The sequence below is a fragment of the Macrobrachium nipponense genome, chromosome 40, assembly GCF_015104395.2.
Source record: "Macrobrachium nipponense isolate FS-2020 chromosome 40, ASM1510439v2, whole genome shotgun sequence".
In the NCBI taxonomy this organism is placed as follows: domain Eukaryota; kingdom Metazoa; phylum Arthropoda; class Malacostraca; order Decapoda; family Palaemonidae; genus Macrobrachium; species Macrobrachium nipponense.
In genome coordinates, this window is record NC_061101.1 from 12,469,582 (window position 1) to 12,495,339 (window position 25,758).

Consider the following 25,758-nt stretch of genomic DNA (forward strand, 5'->3'; position numbering starts at 1 on the left):
AAAAACTCCAAGTGTCTTCCCCTTTAAAAACTCCCACAATTTTATTCCGCTTCAAAATCTCCCACAAGTTTTTTCCCCTTTAAAAACTTTCATAAGTTTGTTCCCCTTTAAAAATGCCCATAAGTTTCTCAACCTTTAAAATCCTCAAGTTTCTCCCCCTTTAAAAACTCTAAGTTTCTTCCCCTTTAAAAGCTATTACAAGGTTCTCTCCCTTTAAAAACACCAAGTTTCTCCCCCCTTTAAAAACTCAAAGTTTTTACCCTTTAAAAGCTATCACAAGTTTCTCCCCCTTTAAAAACTCCAAGTTCCTTCCCTTTAAAAGCTATTACAAGGTTCTCCCCCTTTAAAAACACCAAGTTTCTCCCCCCTTTAAAAACTCAAAGTTTTTCCCCTTTAAAAGCTATCACAAGATTCTTCCCATTTAACAACTCCCATAATTTTCTTCTGCTTCAAAAGCTCCTCTCCCTTTCCATCTTCCAGCTGCTGTGATAGGAGTGTCAGCCATCGGCTTCGCGATGCTTGTGAAGCATCTAGGAAGCATTGTCACGGTCACGAGCAGCTTCTCCAATGCCATCAGTTCGGCTAAGCTGGGAATATTCATTGCCGGAATGTTCGCTCCGTGGGTCAGTGCCAAGGTCAGTGGTTGCCATCGCCAGACGAGAGCTAGGTCAGTCAATGGCTGTCTAAACTTGATCTTTCATCGTTAAAAGATTTCTGACGATTGTGTGATCTTCAAATCATAGAATGAATAACTGTAACCCATTCTTTTCTTAAGGGTTGCCTAAAATTATCAGCCTAAAAAAATGGCAGCTAGTTTAACTTTACTCAATAGCCAGGGAACGTATTACCAAAAAATTCTTCAATCTACGCATTCAGCGGAGAGATAAATGAAAACATTGCGGTAAAATGAATGGCATCGTCTCTCTCTCTCTCTCTCTCTCTCTCTCTCTCTCTGACTTTTATTTCCGTCAACCTAGAACTTGACTTATGAGTAGGTACCCTGAAAAAGTTGAGCATATCTTCTGACATACCAATAAGCTGACCACTGGACTTGCTTCAGTCTCCAGAAGTTTCTCAGAGTGAATTATAACCCGTGTCAATCTTCCTTCGCTGTAATGTCAATGTTTAGCCTTTCTATGTCTCCCAAGCAACATTTAGACCGTTGTCCCTCTTTCTTCTCTCTTCCTTTCTTTCTTTAAACCTTCAGCTAAAAACCTTTATGGACAGAGACAACAGATTATCAACCCCAGAGGGCTCCTAAAGGGAAACCAGCCTGCAGAGAGAAGCAAGTTATAGCGAAAAGGTGATAAATAAATAAATAAATAAGAGGGACAGGAAAGTAAAATCGATACACCTGCCGATATTCAGGGAACGCCAGCAGAGAGCGGAATGAATTTGCCCATTGCTTAAATACTCAGAGATCTAATAATAATAATAATAATAATAATAATAATAATAATAATAATAATAATAATAATAATAATATTCTTTATTGTGGCTCAGTTAAGTATATCTTAGCTTTACCAGACCATTGAGCTGATTAACAGCTCTCCTAGGGCTGGCCCGAAGGATTAGATATTTTCACGTGGCTAGGAACAATTGGTCACCTAGCAACGGGACCTACAGTTTATTGTGAGATCCGAACCACATTATATCAAGAAATGAATTTCTATCACCAGAAATAAATTCCTCTGATTCCCCGTTGGCCGAGCCGAGAATCGAACTTCGGACCACCGGATAGGTAACCGAGCGCGAAAACCACTCGTCCAACGAGGAACTAATGAATGATTCCACAGCTGCACTGGGCAAACTCTCTCACATTTCAGTTGTAGGCAAGATAAAAGCCGTAGCAAACTGAGTAGTATTAAACCTTATTCTAGAAACCGACATACTGTTTGAAGATATCTTTGTGACTGTACGTTTCAAAACTCGCCTTCTCTCAACTTCAGGGAGCATACGCAGGGTTCCTCACAGCTTTTGCCTTCAACATGTGGCTCATGATTGGTCAGTTTATCAATGGCCAAGGACAATCAGAGAAGCTTCCCTTGACTACCGAAGGCTGCCCAGAAAATCTGCAACGGCTAAATTCGACGGCAGTACTCTTGCCTGATGACGCAACAGACAATCGGACATTTTCACCTCAAATGTTTGAATATGAGCCATACGAAGAGTAAGTCTTGATGTCTTAATGCCTCCTGTTAAACGTCGATCGTGATCATTATTTGCTTTATATTTCAAGTTAAGACTTGTGTGAAACATCAAAGTGGAATACGTTTTCTCTTCTTTTTTTTTTTATCAAGTAATTCAGAATTTATCACATACAAAAAGGGTGACCTCGCTCGCCTGAATAAAGATTCTCTCTTTAAGTTTCATTAACCTTGACACTATAATAGTACTGGGATCATCCCTACTCACTTCACTAATCATAAATGAAATTTGAGTGTATATATATAATATATATATATATATATATATATATATATATATATATATATATATATATGTGTATATATATATATATATATATATATATATATATATGATATATATATTATATATATATATATAATATATATATATATATATATATATATATATATATATATATATCTATATATATATACATATATATTTATAATATGTAAATCTATATCTAATAACATCTAACAACTGAAAATATTTCACAATCATGTATATATATATATATATATATATATATATATATATATATATATATATATATATATATATATATATATATATATATATATATATATATATATTATATATATATATATATATATATATATAATGAAGATATATATAGTTTGTGTGTGTGTTCTCGTGTGTATAAGTTACCTTTCCTTACAATTTATCACAGGCAGATGGAGAAAAGCATCTATGATTTGAGTTACTGCTATACAGGATTCATTGGAGTCACTGTATGCTACATAGTGGCCTCCCTCACATCTCTCCTGACAGGTGAGTTGATTTCTATTATTATTATTATTATTATTATTATTATTATTATTATTATTATTCCAACATGAGCACATACTCATAATTACGGAAGAAGACAAAAATAAGCCAATTGTTTTCGTAGCAAGTTTCCAAATGTGACAATATGTGAACGAAATAGGAATATAACAACGATCTGTTGAGAAATATGCATTTAAAAATTAATAATTCAGTGGAGACATAAAATCAAAGGTGAAAGAATAAAATTCAATAACTTTATCCTGATGCCAGAAGATGTCTTTTGAATTGTTTTTTCCAATTCGATTTTACAAATGTATATTCTCCCTGTTGGTAATGACCTGACATAAGCCAGCTTAATTTAAACCGTGTCCTTACAATTCCTTTTACTTTATTTAGCTCTTCGTACTTTTGCCTTCATAACCAGAATCATATTTGCTATTAATTCTAGGTCCTTTGGAACCCACCGCCGTCGACGCTCAGCTGATTGATCCCAGGTCTTTGAAACTGTACAAACGCCTCTGGGGTTTCTTCAGTAAAAGCGTCCAAAGCGATCATTTCGACTTCACTGACAAGAAGGTCGACAGTGGACCCTCAACTACTTCAAGTACTCCTCTGTAGCGTTCTTCAACTGATGCAGGAATGGAACTGTTGCGTCTGGAAAGCTTTTCTCTCTGATGTAACCATTCCAACAAAGCCACGGACTTTGTAACGGACAAATGCTCATACAGCAAGCAAGAGGATGAAGTTGTAACTCAGTCAGTGAGTTATCAGGCATGCCTGCCTCGCGCGTGAATATATTAATTATAGATCACCCACTCACTCCTTTGGCTCTCGGGCCTCTTTGTGACCCATATCCGCTTGCACCAGACTTCTCTCCATGTCACCCTGTTAAGTGTACTACCATCTCTGCAGCTGTTATTCTCAAGGTCCCCCACTCCCGATTCTCTTAGATTTCTTCATACATAATTATCTTTCATTCTCATCCACTTCCACTCTGGCCACACGTCCTGCCCAACGCATCCTCTGTGATCTTATGTACCCAGTTATGAGCGGCTTTCTGGTTAAATCTCTTTTTCCTTCGTTGTGTCTTCTTCTCCAAACACCTTCATCTTCATTTATGTCGTCAATGGGACCTGTTATACTGCGTAAGATGATGTTTTCGAAAAGCAGTAGCTCTGCTCTACGTACTCGTTTACTCAGCGTCCAGGTCTTTGCAACAATATAGTACGACTGGCCTGATAACGGTGCTGCAAATTCTTGATATTGGAAAATGGTAGATGAATATGTTTTGAAGGGGTTAACTAAATAATCATTACTATGGAGCTGCCCTTAGAACCTCTTTATTGCCTCTGATTCATCAATTACTCTTCAAACGTAAGCAGAACCAATTCTGACAGAAAATAGGTCAACACTATTAAAGGAAAGCGAGTGTAGCACCAATTAGAGGGACAGGTAATCACTATAGGATTCCTGAGCTCGACGCCTTCCCACACCCCCCACCCCCCTCCAAGTAAGGGCATGGCACTTTTAGCATCTGCAAAAGGGATGTAAGTACTACATCCCTTTTGCTTATGACGCTTGGGAATAAAGTGAAGCTATTCATCTCGTTTAAAGTTACAAAAAAATACATGAAGAAGTGGTCAGTTTGCAAGACCAATTTCTGCAGTGTAGCACTGAATGTGGTGTAGATATAGACCACATCTGAGAGACGATGTTATTATTATTATTATTCAGAAGACGAACTCTATTTCCGTGGAACAACCCCACAGGAGCCATTGACTTGAAATTCAAGTTTCCAAAGAATATGGTGTTCGTTAGAAAGAAGTAACAGAAGGTAATGGGAAATACAGAAAGCGCAGATCACTTATTAAAAAAAGTGACAAATTAATTAGTAAATATAAAAGGTATAAAAGTAACTTATCAAATTACAAGAATTGTATTAGCGTAGTTATGCATAGCATCCTTGCTTAAACTTCTGAAGTTCCAGTCGCACGAACGACATCCTCAGGGAGGCTGTTCCACATTCCAGGCTTGTGAGGTTTAAGGTCCCCTGGAACTGAGAAGTTCGACAATTGCTACACAAAATATAGAAGATCACAAGACACCATCACCTGTGTCCGTCAGAATTAAATGGTTTTCTCAAGACAAGAGCAAGAACAAAGCGCCTCGGTGGCGTGGTTGGTATGGTGTTTGCGTCCCACCTCGGTGGTCGCGGGTTCGATTCTCGGCCATTCCATTGAGGAGTGAGAGATGTGTATTTCTGGAGATAGAAGTTCACTCTCGACGTGGTTCGGAAGTCACGTAAAGCCGTTGGTCCCGTTGCTGAATAACCACTGGTTCCATGCAACGTAAAAACACCATGCAAACAAACAAAAACTAAGAACAGAATTTAGGCCTAAGCCCAGGCGCTGGGACCTACGAGGTCATTCAGCACTGGAATTGAAATTGAGAGTGACAAAAGATTGAAAGGTGTAACAGGAGGAAAACCTCAAAGCAGTTGCACTATGAATCATTTGTTGGGAGAGGGTGGAGAGTAAGCAGACAGAGAGAGAAAATACGAACAGAGGTGCAGTAATAGGAATGAAAGAGGTTGCAGCTAGGAACGCTGCAATGAACCTTAAGCAATGCCTACAGTGCACCGTATGAAGTGCACTGACGGCACTACCCTCCTGTGAGAAGGAATTAGATTATATGACAAGTGCTGCAAATAGCAAGCCACTTCGGTAAAACTATCGTAAACTAATTAGTATGATCTGAGTTTTATAAGGCTATATCTGTTTGGTGCTTCATTTTCATCCTAAAGCATGGCAAGATACCAAGAACGGATTTCATCGATCGATCTCCATCCTTCGCTGGCACCAAATGGCGTCATATCTAGAATAACATTCAGTGAGGTTTATTGTTGTTAGTGCTGCTCTGGCTTAGTTCTTATTTCCTCTTAAACCCTATAAATTTCCCTCATTTTTTTAAATTTCTGGTTTTCACTGTTTGAAAATCAAAATCACAATAAATATGCAAAGCCAACGCAAAGAAGTAGGATTGATGAAATTGTATTTGAAATAGTGAACAAAAGGCTTTTCCATTGAGTCAACGGCAACTTAAAGTAAGATATAAGCTCTACCACCAAGTTACGAGGTGCACACACACAGAGAGAGAGAGAGAGAGAGAGAGAGAGAGACGGAAGGGGCAAGAACGTGGAAACGTACTAAACTGGAAGTAACATGAGAGAGAGAGAGAGAGAGAGAGAGAGGGTGGAGGGGGTAAGAGCGTGGAAACGTACCAAACTGGAGGGAACACCATACACACACACACACACAGGTATTTCGACAAATGAAGTAGAGTTTCAACCCTCGTGGCACATTGCAGAAACTTGAACCACGAGATCAATATTTCAGCGCAAGAAATTGATTTCTGATACCTCTCTCTATCTCTCGACAAAACTTACATCGTGTTAGTCTATTGATTTCCTTATTCTTAATCTATCGCTAATAAAAGGGTAGTTGACGTTGAGTCGACTTACTGTTTTATTGGTCTAGGACTCTAGAGCCTGCTGGCCTCATACCAGCACTGGCCCTTGCTCTCGGGAAGTCAATGAAATTCTATTGATAAGAGGTTTGTAAAATAAATAAAACAGTTTTAGTTCGATAAGAAGGACTATTTTCACTTCACTGAAAATCATCTTGATAAGAGAGAGAGAGAGAGAGAGAGAGAGAGAGAGAGAGAGAGAGAGAGAGAGAGGCCTACAAGAACCGAGCTTATTTTCACAATGTTTTATACAAATATGCTAGATAAGTTCCTTAATCCGCTTGAAAAAAAAAAGTTTTGAAGTAGTATTTCATATATATGTAAATTAAGCATCTGGTGCCAGTGTAGACTAAAGGTTTGCATAATTTTAACTGAAGTAATATGACTCCTAAGGTTACGTTTATTCTTCTAACGCTAATATATATATATATATATATATATATATATATATATATATATATATATATATATATATATATATATATATAGCAAGTATAAAAGGCCCATTAAAACACTGGTTTAAAGCTAAGGACTATATTTCCAACCTATATCAAGGGTGGTTGTCAGTCCACCGAAATATAGTCCTTAGCTTTAAACCACTGTTTTAATGGGCCTTTTATACTTGGGACGTATCCTGTTTTAACAAAAGAATTTATATAGATATATAATATATATATTTATATATATATTTATATATATATATATATATATATATATATATATATGTATATACTATATGTATATATTTGCAACTTTTATAACATGCGTTTACCAACTCACATGACTTTTAAGCCAATTCACGCGCAAATTTTATACACACAAATTAAATACACACACGTGCACACACATTTTATGTTAATAATGATAATGTTAATAAGGGAGGAGACCTTCTTTAAGAGCAGTAGCATTGAATATTTATTACAGCTGTCTCCTCTGCATTTAATTTATACAGTCTTCTCTATTTTTATTATCGTTTCTGTTCATTTTTCTTAGGTTTATTTCTTCGAACGTGTCGACAGCGCATAGGCAGTCCATGGTTTCTCGAGGCACTGCGTATATATATTAAAAAAAGAGTATCTTCACAGGGAGGAAACAGTGGGGAATTCTCAAGAAAACATCCGGCCGCTATCTCGCTACCTTATCGCGCCAGCATTGTCTCCACTGCGCAGCGGCCTGATTACGTTCTTAGAGGTCCAAATCTGTACAGATTGGCCCATGTTCATACCCACAAAGTATGTGACCCATTGTCTGGATGGGATGACCACATGGGCACTCGGCAGAGGGAGCAAGACCACACTTATGAAGATTGTCTCTCCAGTCCTACTCTCATAAATGACTGCCCGGCGTGCTGTCGACACCTTCGAGGAAATAAACCTAAGACAACTGAAATCTTTATATGTCCTTGGGAAACCTGATATAACAACAACATGATGATGACAAGAAGATAGTAAAAAGAATAGAAAAGACCGAATATATTAAATGCCATGGGAAACAACTCTGATAATAATACAGTGTCGTATAGTTACTTCTTTGTTTGTATGGTGTTTTTACATTGCATGGAACCAGTGGTTTCAGCAACGGGTCTAAACGGCTTTACGTGACTACCGAACCACGTCGAGAGTGAACTTCTATCACCAGAAATACACATCTTTCACACCTCAATGGAATGAATACCCGAAAATCGAACTCGCGGCCACCGAGGTGGCAGGTCAAGACCATATCGACCACGCCTCTGAGGCGCTATATAGTTACTTGTAAGCTTTGGCTTTAATAACGTCTCGTCGCTCCCGAGTCTCGACAATTATTATTATTATTATTATTATTATTATTATTATTATTATTATTATTATTATTATTAAAATAGTTTAACCAGACCACTGAGCTGAATAAAGCTCTCATGTGTCATTCGCGTGTTGATGGATGAAATGTAAAAGAAATAAACTGTACATGGCATATGATTTTAAATTGGAATACATGCGCATATTAAATACATTTCTCATTTCCAAACACACACAGAAATGAATAGAATATATAGAATTCAGAATATGTTAGGTAATACTTTTAAGTATCGTTTTTTTTATTATTATTAATGAAACGTCCTATGGCCTTCGGTATTTTCGTCATTTACTTAATTTTTATATTTTATCTATTAAACTACAGTTCGTCATTCATGTTAAGATTCGAATGACTTCATTCGCAGAAGATTCAGACAAAATTTCCCCTCATCGATTAATTTCCAAAAGTTGCTAATCGCTGTTGGTTATTTTTTAGAAAGTCACACAGTACATTTTTTTTTTTTACTGTTATCGACACTTTCAAATTAATCAACTGAACAATGTTATTTTTTGGGTTGTAATTTTCAACGGCTTCTAAAGCGCTTCTCGAGTCGCTGAAATTCACATAATTATCGAAAGAATACTTGCTTTGTCATTCTGAGGGCTAAGCGGTTGCACACTGCTCTGTTGTGAACACCGAGTCATTACTAAGTATAAAGAGAATTGATATGTCTTGTACTGAGACATAGCTGCATATCCTACTCATGTTGTGATGTAGACCCATCTGTATATATTGGGTATTGTTAACTTTTTCGCCTCATTATCATTTTTTTTCTATGGTTTTCCGGGGCAAAAGAGTGACTGGTTGATAAATATTTTCAACTGTTTGCAAATCTGTACTTATACTCAGTCCAACGGGGTAGTAACTTCACTGCTGGAGGTTACATAATAGCTCTATTCAGTGACTCAAAGCATCTAGTAGCTCTGATTGGGAAATGCGGTGAATGACTGTTTATGAATATATCTCTTAGATCAAATAGACCTTTTTGTTGGTGAATCACTTAAGTCTTAATGCACTTTTCATTCTTATGAATTCTCTGTGGAGGGAAAGTGGCAGTCGCTACACTCGAGTTCGACTTGACGTAGTACGTAAGAGATTTCTTTATCGTTTTGGGACTGTAAGACTAGAAAGACGTACGATACTCAAAAGGGTAAACGGTACGGAACGTCAGTAAAGTGTGAGCTGCCTCACAGAATTCCACACTACCTTGTTTACGGGCTTGAGACCTCTACTATACGTTCTGTTAAAAGGTCTTTCTTTGTGAAGGCTCGATACCTATTGAATAAAATCTGAACGAAACGTATAGTACCCTTAAAAACGGCAGTCAACTCGGCTGCTGCCTAGCCTAGCACTCCTGGTGCAGGCTGGCAGGTGGCAGCAGTTCACGTAGGGAGGCAGTGGTGCACAGTCATGGTCAACTGGTACGTATAGTCCCCTAATATAAGTTCATGGATGTCTCCGGGCATAAAGCTGAGCGCCATCCAACCCCTTTCTGGATGACGGGTCTGTATAGTGACGTAAGACGGGCACACACCGATACCGGCTTATACAGCAGAGTTTCGAACTCCCAAACACCTGTCATCCAGAAAGGGGTGAAATGGAAATCTCTCAAACACCCGGACATCCATAAACTTAACTTATATGATTGAGTGTGCTTCTCAATCTCACATCGGTGTTGCTTACATTTTCAAGTCGAGTGACTGCGTACAAATGCTGTTGAAAGTTATTAGATAACATGTATAACCAGAAACGTGTTTGTGATTTCTTAACGTTTGAGGGCGCATTATAGTACTACTTGTCTTGTTATGTTTGTCTTGGAAATAAGAAACATTCAAATCGAATTTCTTTGAATGATTTTGTACTCAGTTCCATGTTGAATGATACAATCATTCATTTACTTTTTTTTCTTTTCGTTTCCTGATTTTTATTCTTTTCTTCGTTGTTGGAAAGAGTTTCGTTCAAGGAGACCATTTAGAGGCGCTATATCTTTTGCTATTTAACGGAATTGGATGGTTGAATACTCTAGTGTCAATATTGAAGACGGGACGTGTAACTGAAATGTATCAAATCAGACAAACGATCACACTCGAGCACGCAGTTTTCGTTAAAATACTTAGCAAGAGTGGCATTTTCGATTTTTTTAAACGTTTATATCCATTTTGAAAGCAGATGCTACGAGTACGAGGGAGACACTTGGATAAAACACCAAAGTATTTAACCTTGACTGGCTTCCTTCCGCTGCGTAGCAACATTCTTCACGACGTAGGATGCGTCCACTAGACCGTGGATGCGTCCTAAGTCTAAGGAGAGAAGTCGTCCTGCGCGCCAATTATATAGTTGAAAGGTCGTGGGCAGTGACGTCAACTAAACCATATCAAAGCTTGTATTCATACAGTAATTCAAGTACAGACTGAAAAAATATTAGTTAGGGAAAGAAGTAGCCTTGACCAGTGAAAAATGTAGTAGTGCTAAATGCGATGATAATCAAGACTGTCCGCCTAATACATTAGTGTCTAAGACTTCGTCTAGACGGGAAAACTGATGACAAAGAACGAGAAATTGCTTTAGAAATTTGTCTCACTAGTCTCATTTGAAGAGATACTGAATTTAATCGAGAATCGTGGATGAAAGAAAGTGACGAGATTCTTTAAGTAACTGAAACAGGCAAAGTGAATGAAACAGCGGCAAGTTCCTTCGGTTCTGTAATCGAAGAAGAATCTTTGAGGTATATACGAGGTTATATACGTAGTTAAAGAATTGTTTTGTTGTTTCATGTTTCCTCAAACAGTTACATTCCTGAAGAGTGATTTTATAAAAACGATATCTACAATCTCCAAGAGAGAGAGAGAGAATCATCAACATGAAAAAAATGATTACATTAGAAATGGAGAGTGAGTGAAGAAAAAGGTAAATACGCAGTAGATCTTGGGTGTCTCCACATTACAATGAAACGAATCTAGGTAAAAGTCACAAGAAGAAAATTCACAGAAAAAGTAACAAAAACAAGTCACAAGAAAAGTCACGATAATTTATGGTGGCTAGTAATATAAAGTCGGGCAAAAAGTAACCTAACCTATAACCAAACCTAATGATTACCGGCCACCATAGATTAATGACTTTTTTCCTGTCACCTTTTCCCCAGTCAAAATTGTGATTTTTACCCTTGACTTTATTACCAGTCACCCAATGAAACGTCATAAACACTGTGACAACTTGTCTCGCACTTATCGCAAACTTGTGGAAAGTGAGTCACCCACCAGAAGTGGAGAATGAACCTTTGGCCATTGCTGAGTTATCGTATGAAACATTGGTGAGAACCAACAAGTCATTAACTTGTCTTCAACTTGCTCGTGATATGTGTGCAATGAGTTGCAGATGTGTGCGTGACTTGCTTTACTCATGTAACCTATTTGACTGGAATGTGAAATTGAAGGCCCAGAGGTGGGCAATCTTTTGAAGAGTATGTGCCCAAATCTCTCCGTATGTGCTGGCACTGTAGGCATTACTACTTAGTTTGTTTTTTTTTTTTTTTTTTTTTTTTTTTTTTTTTTTCAGCTTCCCTTCAGCCCCGGGCTGATATCTATTTCATTCCTTTTACAGTGCCTCCATTCTTATTCACTTCCATCTAACTTTGCACCCTCTCCTAACAATCATTTCACGGTGCAACAGCGAGATTTTCCTCCTTTCAAACCTTACTGTCAATTCCCTTTCAGCGCTGAAGGACCTTGGTACTTGGCCATTGGCCTAAATTCTATATATATTCGAATCCAATCCCAAATTGGCCAAGTAGTTCGAACAAAATTTGCTCACATGCCAATAGAATTTTTGGAATCTTAATATTATTTGGTGTCTGTTAGGTATATGATTTTTTCAGTAAACTTAAATTAGAATTATCATATACTACATCCACACAATTTAAAAGACTAATTTTAGCATCAGCGAAGAAGTAAGCGATATTCATATTTTTTCTTTTTTTATTAAATAAATAACCCATTACTTATCTCAGCTTTTATTAAAAGATAAGTAGTAATGGGCGATTTATTTACAAAACACCATTAGAGGATATAAAATTAAAGATATTCTTTTACTGAACGTCGTAATTTATCAATGATGAATAAAAACTACAAAACCAATATATCTTTTTTTTCTTTACTTGGAAAACTAGGGATTATATCAAGCTTAGGAGAAGCTTTACCTCGGGATTAATATATTTTCATATATGTTAACCGAAGGGGAATTTATTTAGTTGATTTCAACTGAAAAATTCCCCTTCAGTCAACATATATGAAAATTATTAATTCCGAGGTAGAGGAGTGAATTCGATATTAAAGGATATTTGAAGCTTAATGCATGTATATGAATCTTGGTGTTCTTATAAAAGAAATTCATTTTATATATATATATATATATATATATATATATATATATATATATATATATATATATATTTATACGTGTGTGTGTATGTATGTATACTTTTTAATAAAGCCATTTCTCCTAACAGTGAGAGCTTCCAGAGAAAGAGCACAACAAATGTTATTGCCAGAGTCTTGCTTTACATTCAGAACTACTGTGCAGACCTCCACAATAGTAGACACTCTGTAAGACTAAGAAGGCATATTATAATTCTACATTATACTCCACTTTCATGAATCCATTATCTTCCAGATATACCTCCAGCTAAGCATCTTCTCAGTGTTATATCCATCAATTTGTTCTCCCATATACTCTGTACAAACACAAACTCTTTCCTTCATCATTTAACGTTTCCAGGCATATCTTTAGCTAGGTTTCTAGACCTTGATCTTGAGACTGGGCCATGCTCAGACTCCTTGCTCTTCTCATTCCTTCACGAACTGACTTTCACCTTTATCACCATAAATGCCAAAACACCTATAGACGTACTAAAACCAAGATTTCGTATTTTACACAGTGCATGCATGAGTGCGCGTATGTAGTCCGAGCGAGAGAGTGAATCCACATGCAAATCTAATAGTATATGAAGAAATTGTCTTACTCATTTTTTTTTTCCAGCCACTACAGATCCCATTGAGTGCTGAGGTTGTCGGGGACGTTGAAGTAGCAAATACCAAAGGAAGAGAGAAACGAGGAAAACTCGCCTTTCGTGTGCCTGTGGATTAAGGCGATTCTCGGCTGAAAGGGCCCTTCCGGAAACAGAACCCCTGCCGTACTCGTTTGAGTCGTTTCCGTTGCGTCCGCTGGCCTCTGCATCGGTGATGGATCTATCGTACAAGGAACTGGGAGAAATCCATCACAGGAGAGACAAGACACCGGCGCCTGTTACACAAAAGGACCCAGCAAAAAGGGGAGAGCACATTATCAATAATAACGTCCGTAAGGTTTACAAGGACATTGTGAACGACTTCCTCGGTGAAATTCGCTGCGGTAATCTTGACAGTTTGCAAAGTAAGCTAGCGAAAACAGATGTCTTGAAATCAGTCAAGGAGCCTCTTCCAGAACCTATTGACGAATTCATAGAAAAGCTGGTTGTTCACGTTTCAGGTCAGGTCAGCGACGATAACTGCATCATCTACGGTAAGAAAATTCTCGAACTACGAAAAGCCGTTGTGCATCACATGGTCACCTACTATCATACTTTGAATGACGGCGACGGCAGAGACCTGAACCCAGTAGCAAGGAATGCCCGCGAGATAATCAATCAATTTGTGGTCGCAGAGCATTACATTGATAAACAAGCTCTGGACATGTGGAAACGCAGCCAGCAGCAGGAAAACCAGTATGAAGAAGCCAAGAAGGAGGTCAGGAATATGTTTCTGAATCTTGAGGATTTCTCAGGTGCAGGCCTTGTCACTAGCTGGGTCAGGGAAATTCATAGTGTTATTAATAGTGGGCATTAAATATATATATATATATATCTATATATATATATATATATATATATATATATATATATATATGTATATATATATATATATATATATATAGTATATATATATATATATATATATATATATATATATATTTACATATATATACATACATATATATATATATATATATATATATATATATATATATATATATATATATATATGTTGGAAATATCACAGTAGATAATCTCGAAGTATCCTACATTATCTCTTTGAACTCTACCCGTTTGACAGTTTAACCATCTGGTATTCTTGATCTTTTTGTTTACCTTGTAGCCTTACTTCGAACTGTATCGCATTCATTTGTGTCTCGACAATGTCTCATTAAAAACGAAAGCGCTCGGTACGGATTTCTGCTTATTATTATTCCTGTGGTAATCGCTTATGTATGTATTATATATATATATATATATATATATATATATATATATATATATATATATATATATATATATATATATATATATATATATATATATATATATATATATATATATACGCATGAGTATATATATACACATATGTATATAACACATGTACATAGAGGCGAAACTGTATGTAGCACACAAGGATTCAGAGAAAACGTAAAAGGTAGCGCTAATATAGACGCTGTCAAAAATTGCCATTTAATCCCCTTGAATAAAATTTTATAGTTTTTTATGAGTACTTGTTTTGAAGTATTTCCCAGTTTCTATGAAAATACGTTGATATATGATTATTTTGCTCCACATAAGTAGTTTTTATTATCGTAACTATAGCAATGAGTTGGTATAAATTAGTACATTGATATTCAAAGTAATAAACCACTTTTTTTTTTGCAAATTTTGTCCATCTAAATAAAATTAGATGACGTATCGTTACAGTGATGTCAAACTTCTTCCTGTGGAGACTATATTATTGTCTTATTGTAAGGGCACATGCCAGTAATTTATGCTTGCCTTCTGGACTAATCCCCTTTTCTTTTGTATGTGGGTACGATTAGAGCACTTGAAGTTTGTTTTAAATTGATGTTTGTTACGTAACCCTGTAATTTTGTAGATGTGACACTGTGTTATGCAATATACTCCTCCCGAGTTTTCTTCTAGGGTGGAAGGGTGAAGCTCTGGGATTTTTGCAGCTGACGCCACGAAGGCAAGCAAAAGATGTTCTAGTAGAATCCAGCCCCATCACCTCGTGAATTGTCGTTGCCATTGCAGTAACTTCTTCATAAGGATATTCTGGGATCCTGTTTTGCCATTTTTTTTTTTTTTTTTCTATCGAAGTAACGTAACGTTTTGTTAAATTTTGCAGTAATGTGTTAGTTTTCTTGCTTCTTAACGTAACTTGGATAATTGTTCTGTTCTTTAAATATTAATCATATGTGTTAAACCTTTAAATGAGTCTTTGTGAACCCGTGTGGCATCACCCAAAAAAGAATTGGCGCAGGAAATACAGTTGATTGTTTCTTAACTGCACTTTGTTGAATAAAAATGCAATGTTTCTTGACTTTAAGTCAATTAGTAAACTCCTCAGCTCTGTAACTTGGTCTCATTCAAAGCTAGTGATGCCATAACGATTCACAAAGGATTTTTTTGGATGTTAAAGATAATTTGCGATAAAGTTCACGTTGGTGATGGTTGGCTTTAAAGTCATTTTAGTATAGCTGGCACGTTTCCAAAGTTATTTGGTGAGCAGGGTAAGGTATTGAATTACTTGGAGTGTTTGCCAAGTAATCTGTTGTTTATGGAACATATTGTTCGTATTTAGTGATTACTCTGTGAAGAAATTCTTGTTGAATTTCGTAGCCATTTTTGGACTTAGGTTTTTCGTGACCAGATGTATTTTGTGAATTGATGAAGAGCACCTGGTCAAATTATCTATCAATCATTGGATGTTATATTTCAATCAGGTATAGATAATTTGCCATACATTTTTTTATATTTGTGCAATTTTGTTATTGATCCATTAACAAGATAATGAATTCCAAGATTAGGGTAGTTATTGAAGGGGAAATTATTTCCTTACAAAATTTGCGTGATGAGGCAGGTAGCTGCATTGGTGATACCGATACACCAAAATCGACCCTCGTAATGTATGAACGTTGTCTTACTGAGGGTCTACGACGTTTTGAAGATAGTTTGTCACAGAATGTGACGATTATTTCACAGGATAGTGAATATGAGAGGTTATGTTGAAGTTATGGAGCAATAACTAGATGTGTAAGGAAAGCTATTGCTACTACACAGAAAACTATGAGAGAGATTGACACGGGAGATACAAATCAACGGCCCGCTTTGCCTCCTCCTTCGGCTCCCACTAACCCTCTCCCTCCCCCTAAACTCCCAGCAATTAAGATACCTGAAATTAGCGGTGGGGAGGAACAATGGCTTGCATTTTGGGATATATTTAACAGTTTAGTTCACGATCGTAGGGATATTTCCGTTGTGATTAAGTTTTCTACACTCAGAGCTAGTTTAAGGGATAACGCCTTTAAAGCCATAGAGGGTTTGCTTGTCACTAATGCCAATTATTCAGTAGCTATTCAGACCCTTAAGGAGAAGTATGATAATAAGGTAAAATTGAAACGTAGACTTATGTCCCCAAATTACTTAATACATTTAGTCCCTCCCAGTCATACACTAGAGGATTTGAACACGTTCAAATTGGAATATGAGAAGATTATTTTACAAATGAACACATTGAATTTAGATGTAGAGGCCATGACCCCGTTTTTCTCTAGTAGAATATGCGAAAACATTTACCACCTGAAACACGTAAGGGCTGATAGCTAATAAACATAATAGTATGTCTTTTGATTCAAAGCAAATTTCCTCGGGTTTGAAATATGTTTGTGAATTAATGGAATGTTGTTTCGAAGGTGAGAATTCTAATAAGAGAAAACGGGATCAGGGCAACTAACTAAAGTGATTCCCTCAAATGTGCAAAACGTGCAGAGAGCACAACCAAGTAACAGTAAACCTAGTAATAGTAGTCCTTAAATAATTGTGTGTTTTGCTCATCGAACCATGCCTCTCGCGATTATAAGACTTTCAAATCCATTGATAGTAGAACGGACAGAGTTAAATATTTAAGATTGTGCTTTGCTTGCCTCAAAGGAGGTCATATATTCTCTGAATGTAGAAATAAGCCGAAATGTAATATATGTGATGGGCCTCATTACCCGATGATTTGTGTAACAGAAAACCCTGTTAATACTGCTCCACCAAAGTTGAGTGTAAATAGTACTAATGTAAATCAAATGTTAATTCTGGGAAATCTCATAATGATTCTAAAGGTGCTGTTTAAAGGGTAAATGTGATTCCCCAGTAGTTATGACTGCTTCTTTGGGAATTGATCATTCTCAGACTAATAAGATTTCTGTTTCGACTGCTCTTCCTACTGCTAAGGTAATTGTGTCAGGGAATGGACATCGTTCCTTTGAGAGAGCACTATTTGATTCTGGTGCGCAGAGAACGTTTATTGCAACGGAATTAGCCCACAAGCTTAGTCTATCGTCCATAGCAACAGAAGCCTTAAAGGTAAAACCATTTGGCAGTGATGCCATGGAAGTTAATTGTAATATAGTAAGAGTTGTGGTGAGACTAGGTAAGATTCGTACTGTCATGAATGCCATTGCATTTGATAGTTAATTCCAGAATTTATTCTCCAGGATTAAGTAAGTCAGCTGCGTTCTTGACGAGTAAAGGCATAAAAATACCAGATAATGATTTAAATTCAGATGAAGTAAATGGTATAGAATTAGTCATTGGAGCTGATTACAATGGAAAATTCATTCAGAACAGTCAAATTTGCTCTGGAATACAGATATTGAATAGTTCTGGTGGTGCACTAATTTTTGGACCTCTTCCTAGTTGGTCTTATGACAATGTAGAATCTAATGAGACTACTACATCAAATGTATGTTGTTCAAAAATAGAAGTAGAGGAAATCCCTATTACTTCTTGTTGTGAAGTTAGAAAATCATGGGATTTAGAAAGTGTTGGTATTCGTCAATCTGAGATTAGTCCTGAAGAAAGAGAATCGGTTAAGTGATTTAAGGATAAAGTAAAAAGGGTTGACAATACATATGAAGTGTCCTTACCATTTAAAGATGAAAGTAGACCGCCTGTTCTCTATAGAATAGCCATTGGTCAATTAAATTCCTTGTTACATGGATTCGAATCTGACCCCTCCTTGTATGCACATTATGATAAGATTATCAAAGATTACGTTCAGTCTGGGTTTATAGAATTAATTCCTTCAGGCTCCCCTATTATAGGGGTCCATTATTTACCCCACCGTGCTGTACTGAAGGATTCAGAAAAAACTTCCATTCGAATAGTTTTTAATGCTTCTTCAAAGGCTAAAGGAGAACTTTCCTTAAATGATTGTTTATTAACTGGTCCCTCATTAACTACTAAACTTTTCGATGCCCTGATGAGTTTCCGTACAAACCCAGTAGCTGTGATTTCAGATATCAGTAAAGTCTTTTTAAGGATAGGCATTTCACCTGACTGCCGTGATTATTGCAGATTTCTATGGATAACTGATCCCTCCGATTTGAAGTCTGTTGTAACTTACCGGTTTTGTGTAGTTTGTTTTGGAGCTACATGCTCCCCCTTTCTCTTGCAGCAAACCCTCTTGCATCATTTATCTTTACATGATAATCCCCTTGCATCATCTCTGATGAAGAATTTCTATGTAGATAATTTTATTAAAACTTACTTTAACAAGATGTGTCAGTCTTGATGGATGAGTATCCAGTAATAAATGCGATTCTTGAAGTTGCTAATATGCCTCTACAAGAATGGGTCAGTAATGATTCAGATTTTAACAGAACCATAGATGTTATCAAAGAAAGAGTAAACGTTTTGGGTTTAGAGTGGTATCTAGCACAAGATGAGATGTCACTGAAGGAAGTAAATTGTGAGTATAAAGGACCTTTAACCAAACGAAAGGTTTTATCAGTAGTAGCTCGGATGTTTGATCCTCTAGGATTATTGTCACCAAAACAGGTGAGAGGTAAATATTTTCTTAAATGTTTGTGGAGTAACTACGGGTGGGATGACCCTTTGCCAGAATCATTATGTTCAAGGTTTGATGAAATTTGCAAGTGTTTTTGAAATGTAGAAAGTTTAAAAGTTTCCTAGGTTTGTTGTACACCATGAATGTTCCCACTTACATGTATTTTGTGATGCCTCTAACAAAGCATATGGAGCTGCTGCCTATGTGATTGATTTCAAGAGAAGTGTAAGCAATTTACTGGTCAGTAAGTGGTCAGTAAGTGTAAAGTGGCACCAAACCCTAAACAGACTATTCCGCATTTGGAATTGACAGCCTTGTCCTTGGGTGCGAAACTTGCTGGAAGATTAATGCAGAATGATGATTTAAGAGCGAGTTCTTGCACTCTCTGGAGTGACTCCATGGTTTCTATTTGTTGGGTGAAGAACAATAATAGTAAAATTCCCTATGTACGAAACAGAGTCACTGAAATTAATGAATTCAAGTTTCCTCTACGGTATACCCCCTCTAAGGATAATCCAGCTGATATTCTATCCAGAGGTAGTAATAGTAAAGATTTAGCGCAAACTTATGGTGGAATGGCTCTAAATGGCTTTTAACTGGTGATTATCCCCAATCTTTAGCTACAGAAACTGTGCATGTTAATGAAATTCTTTCAGAACCTAAGTTTGATCACCCTTCAACCCCATTAATTGACATCCTACGTTATAGTAATTTAAGTAAGCTTAAACGTATCATTGATGCTCAATATTGCTTTTTTGTGTTGACTCAAAGTGCAGTAAAGGTTCTAAGTTTGTTGTTAACGAAATGAAAGCACTTGTCCTCCTTAAACAGAAGCAACATTTTTCTGCTACCAGAATGTACTTCTGTGATGAGAATTCGCATGGAGTATCCAAGGATGTTATGAACTTGTGTAATCAGTTAAATTTATTTGTTGATGAGGAAAATCTAATTAGGTCTCAGGGTCGCATGAAAAACGCTTCCATGTCTTATGATACTCAGTGCCCAATGTTATTGCCTTCCAGAAGTTATTTAACAGTGTTGATAGTTGAACATTTGCATAGACATCATCACCATTGTGGTGTCAATTCTGTACTGGTATTGTTGAGAGAAACCTTTTGAGTACCTAAAGCACGACAAGTTATCAAATCAATTCTGTCCAAGTGTGTTTTGTGTCAGAAGTTAACCAAGAAACGGTTGTGTTTGCCCCCTCCCCCGCCATTACCCACAGAAAGAGTGAGATATGATAGACCTTTCCAATCAGTAGGAGTTGATAATACTGGTGCTAATAATGTTTTTGATCATGAGACTGGCTTGGTGGAGAAGGTCTTTGTATGTCTATTTACCTGTACTATGAGCAGGGCGGTTCATTTTGAATTTACTCATTCCATGACTGCTTCCGATTTCCTACTGGCTATTCGACGCTTTGCAGCGTATCATTCTCTGCTGAGTCTGATTATATCTGACAATGGTAGGAATTTTGTTGGATTTAATAATTTCCTGATGAAATTATGGAGGAACCAGAGGTAAAGTCATACCTTGAAGGAAATGGTGTTAATTGGAAGTTCATTACACCACGGGCCCCCTGGTCTGAAGGCTTTTATGAACGCCTTGTTGGTGTTCTAAAGGGATGTTTGTCCAAGGCCTTGTATCACAAACGTGTATCCTTTGAAGAGTTGAGAACTCTACTTGAGTTTCAAGCTGTGATAAATTCTCGACCACTGACTTATTTCTCCTCTGATCGAGATTGTGAGGCTTTGACTCCCTCCATGTTACTTTATGGGCGAAATGTTTGTATTTCCCCTCCTCTTAACAATTTAGCAACTGATGACCCAGATTTCATGAGTTCAAGTGATCTTAGAGCACAATATTTTAGATTATCATCAGTGCTAAGAAAATTTGAGAACTCTTGGAAAAGAGACTATTTAGTGTCCTTGAGAGAGAGACATAATAATTCTAGTAATAATCTCTCTGCAAATGTGAAAGTTGGGGACATAGTGATGGTAGACTTAGAAGATCATCTGGGTAAAGGCTATAGATCCCTCCTCTCATTGGGTAAGGTTACCCAGCTGTTCCCGTCGTCTGATGGTGTGATTAGGTCTGTAGAAGGGAGAGTGAATAATAAACTATACATGAGATCAATCACAAAGCTCGTACTTCTGGAATTATCCGAGAGGGAATTTGATAGTGTTGTAACTCAGGAGCCAGATAGTGTGCCTCTGAATGGTACTAGACCTCGGCGTGCAGCAGCAATTCGCTGTGATCAAGAGAGAAAGGATTTAATTTCTATGGATGTACTCTTAAATGTATATTTGATTTAAATTTTGGGTGCAGTTGTAATTACTTCTAATTATGATTCTTCTTGGTGGAGAATGTAAAAAATTGCCAATTATTCCCCTTGAATAAAATTTCCTAGTTTTTTATGAGTACTTGTTTTGAAGTATTTCCCAGTTTCTATGAAAATACGTTGATATATGATTATTTTGCTCCACAAAAGTAGTTTTCATTATATTAACTGTAACAATGAGTTGGTATAAATTAGTACATTGATATTCAAAGTAATAAACCAATTTTTGAAAATTTTGTCCATCTATAAAATTAGATGACGTAACGTTACAGTGTTGTCAAACCTCTTCCTGTGGAGACTATATATATTATTTTCTTATTGTAAGGGCACATGCCAGTAATTTATGCTTGCCATCTGAACGAATCCCCCCCCTTTTTTTTTGTATGTTGGGTTACGATTAGAGCACTTGAAGTTTGTTTTCAAATTGATGTTTGTTACGTAACCCTGTAATTTTGTATATGTGACAACTGTGTTATGCAATATACTCCTCCCGAGTTTTCTTTTAGGGTGGAAAGGTAAAGCTCTGGGATTTTTGCAGCTGACTCCACGAAGACAAGTAAAAGATGTTCTTGTAGAATCCAGCCCCATCACCTCGTGAATTGTCGTCGCCATTGCAGTAACTTCTTCATAAGGATCGGCGTCGTGACCCTGGTAGTTGTGACGCCAGATAACTCTCAATCAGTCAATCTTCATAAGGATATTCTGGGTAATCCTGTTTTTGCCATTTGTGTTTTTTTTTTTTTTTTTTTCTATCGAAGTAACATAACGTTTTGTTAATTTTTGCAGTAATGTGTTAGTTTTCTTGCTTTCTAAACGTAACTTGGGTAATTGTTGTGTTCTTTAAATATTAATTATATGTGTTAAACCTTTAAATGCGTCTTTGTGAACCCGTGTGGCATCACCCAAAATAGAATTGGCGCCGAAAATACAGTTGATTGTTTCTTAACTGCACTTTGTTGAATAAAAATGCAATGTTTCTTGACTTTAAGTAAGTTCGTAAACTCCTCAGCACTGTAACTTTGTCTCATTCAAAGCTAGTGCAGGAGGACTTAAGGTTGAATTAAATCGTACCGAATGTGGCCCTAAATTTTTTTTAGTTTCACCACATTCTTTGCTGGTCCTTCGATTGAACCTGATGCCATAACGATTCACAAAGGATTTTTTTGGATGTTAAAGATAATTTGCGATAAAGTTCACGTTGGTGATGGTTGGCTTTAAAGTCATTTTAGTATAGCTGGCACGTGTCCAAAGTTATTTGGTGAGCAGGGTAAGGTATTGAATTACTTGGAGTGTTTGCCAAGTAATCTGTTGTTTATGGAACATTATTGTTCGTATTTAGTGATTACTCTGAAGAAATTCTTGTTGAATTCGTAGCCATTTTTGGACTTAGGTTTTTCGTGACAGATGTATTTTGTGAATTGATGAAGAGCCTGGTCAAAATTATCTATCATTCAGTGGATGTTATATTTCAATCAGGTATAGATAATTTGCCATACATTTTTTTTATATTTGTGCAAGTTTTGTTATTGATCCATTAACAAGATAATGAATTCCAAGATTAGGGTATTATTGAAGGGGAAATTATTTCCTTACAAAATTAGCTTGGTGAGGCAGGTAGCTGCATTGGTGATACCGATACACCAAAATCGACCCTCGTTATGTATGAACCAAAGACTATATACTGAAGGAAGATAGGAAGGTTGAATTTAATATCACTCAAAATGAGTGTGCCAGATACCCTGCGAAACGAATGGCTCCATCTATTGAGCGAACGTTGAAAACATTCAGAGCGGTAATGCTTACGAGAATATAGGATGAAATTCGATTGCAAATTTTGCGACATATTTGTTCATAATTTGCAAATTACTACGTCAGTATATTTTTTTCTTATGTATATGACATTCTTAAATTTTAGATAACTAAATTGCAAATTTACAATAGGTACATATATAGATTAATAATACATATCCTTATGTTTCTCAGTCTATTTTTCAGAAACTTAATAGCTATATCTCTTATAATTTAGTTAATTTTCTTGCAAATTTAAGTATTGTATATTGCAATCATTTTTAAATGTTCTATACAATTTCATGTTCGAATAAAGTAAAACATACTATATATTTGATTTGTTAAACTTAGCCACAAGTGCATAGCTATGTGTAGGCATACATTTAATTACAGTTAGTAGGCCACTGTAGAATGGAGATATTAGGTGTATATAAAACACAATTGTAATTAATTTTTTTATTGAAATGGAAATGCATAATGCACTCATGTATACTCTTTAGTAATATAAACTAATAAATGTATAAAGATACAAACAAAATGAACAAAATAACTGACTAAATTGTATCACAAAAAATAATCAAAAGGGGTTGGAAATAGAAATAAGGTAGCATACAAGCCAACCAAAACAAAAATGCAAGCTAAATCCACATGCAAATGAACTTTAATAAATTATACATAAATAAGAAAAAAATAATAACTCAGTAAATAACTATTGCACATATAAAAAATTGTTAACAAAAAATAACATACAAGCACTCCAAAATTGCATGAGAATTACATGTAAATAAACTCTAATATAATTATAAAAATGAGGAAAAGATATATCTAAAAAAGGGTTTTCTTCAAGAATTAAATACATAGTGCAAACATAAGACAAAGCAAGCATGCAAACATAGAAAGCACAGACAGTAAACACACATTGAATGTACATGAAAATACAAATACAAACAAATACAGTATATCAATACTGTAAAATGTTAGTCTATATTTAGGAAATAGAAAAAATAAAAAGACAAGGAACACACTAACAAAATAAGATGCTGAAGCAGTATATAACTGCCAGGTCAGTTACATATTTAAAAATGATATTTTTATTTTAAGATAAATTTTTAAATATACTTACCTGGCAGTTATATACATAGCTATATTCTCTGACGTCATGACGTCACGACAGACTTTTCGAAACTCGCGGCAATCGCCGACCGTCGGTCAGGTGATCGTTACCTGTACGCCCTCTATATAGTTACCTGGAAACTTCAGATTTCCTTGCCTCTAGTCTCCTGAGGGGAGGTGGGTGGGTTTCTAATTGTATATAACTGCCAGGTAAGTATATTTAAAAATTTATCTTAAAATAAAAATATCATTTTTAAATATGTAACTGACCTGGCAGTTATATATACATAGCTGATTGACACCTTTGGAGGAGGGTCAGAGACAGCAACATTGTTGTAAAACAACCACTTGATAGGTAACTAAAGATTCTTACCTGCTAAGGAAGCTGACTTGACAAGTACTGCCTCTTCAGTCTGCTCTCCTTAGGAGCTCCAGCTAAGGGATGTGACCTGTGCAGCTGACGAGCTGAAAGGGGTTTGTCGACGGACGTGACCTCTATGCGACAAAACCACCTATGCCCTTGAAATGGGCTTAAACAGGCAATGGACCACCTAACCATCCAATCCTTGCATACAAGAGATTGAAATAACACACATATACACTAGACTGCTGAAGGTTTCCCCTAACCTTCAACAGACAACCATAAAAACATCAAGGGCCTAACATGTAGGATTAGAGGTATCAACTCCTTCCCCCAACACGACCAGTGGCTACGAACGGTCCAAGGGTTCTGCAGTCTTCATAGACCGTTTCTGTCTGTCTAAGATAGAAAGAAGATGGAGCTGCTCCTCCAGTACGTTGCGTCTTTAATGGCTTTTAGGGACTGATTCTTTCTAAATGCCATTGACGTCGAAACTGCTCGAACTTCATGGGCTTTTACCTTTAGAGCCTTGTATAAAGTTTTATTGCACTCAATGTGTGCTTCTTGAATCACACTTCTAATAAAGAAGGCCAAAGCGTTCTTTCACATAGGCCTCTTGGGGTCTTTAACGGAACACCATAAGTTGTCAAAAGTCCCCCTAACGTCCTTGCATTTCTGCAGGTAAACTTGTAATGCCCTTACTGGACAAAGAGTCCTTTCACGTTCCTGACCTGCAAAGTCTCCAAGGCTGGGAATCGTAAAAGATCTAGGCCAAGGATTGGTTGGATTCTCATTCTTGGCTAAGAAACCTAAAGTGGTCGAACAAACCACTTTGGATCTGCTAATTCCCACCCTTTTGTCCGTAGCTTGAATCTCGCTTACTCTCCTTGCAGTAG

At 36.5% G+C, this 25,758-nt stretch overlaps 3 protein-coding genes across 4 annotated transcripts in view; all 3 read left to right on the forward strand.

Annotated features, from left to right (window-relative positions):
• The window catches only part of LOC135211838 (sodium-coupled monocarboxylate transporter 1-like), a 50,332-nt gene extending 46,090 nt beyond the window's left edge, over positions 1–4,242 (forward strand). Inside the window, 4 exon segments of the mRNA XM_064245047.1 lie at positions 481–635; positions 1,950–2,170; positions 2,882–2,982; positions 3,428–4,242. Coding sequence (XP_064101117.1) covers positions 481–635; positions 1,950–2,170; positions 2,882–2,982; positions 3,428–3,597 — 647 coding nt within the window. The 3' untranslated portion in view covers positions 3,598–4,242.
• The window catches only part of LOC135211919 (uncharacterized), a 38,778-nt gene extending 24,507 nt beyond the window's left edge, over positions 1–14,271 (forward strand). Inside the window, exons 1-2 of one of the 2 annotated variants that reach the window (XM_064245156.1) lie at positions 9,713–9,761; positions 13,375–14,271. In XM_064245156.1, the coding sequence (XP_064101226.1) occupies positions 13,578–14,219 (642 nt within the window). In that variant the 5' untranslated portion in view covers positions 9,713–9,761; positions 13,375–13,577 and the 3' untranslated portion in view covers positions 14,220–14,271. Of the gene's footprint in view, positions 1–9,712; positions 9,762–13,374 lie in introns of those variants that run through there. The other variant, XM_064245155.1, reaches the window with a different exon arrangement.
• A 6,493-nt stretch (positions 14,272–20,764) lies between these two features.
• LOC135211840 (uncharacterized) lies at positions 20,765–21,574 on the forward strand. Its single transcript, XM_064245048.1, has one exon. The coding sequence runs from the start codon at positions 20,765–20,767 to the stop codon at positions 21,572–21,574; it is 810 nt and encodes a 269-aa protein (XP_064101118.1).
• Positions 21,575–25,758: the final 4,184 nt, after the last annotated feature.

Excerpts from the sequence above, each read along its gene's own strand:
- LOC135211840 (XM_064245048.1), top strand. The coding sequence starts at position 20,765 with ATGGAGGAACCAGAGGTAAAGTCATACCTTGAAGGAAATGGTGTTAAT.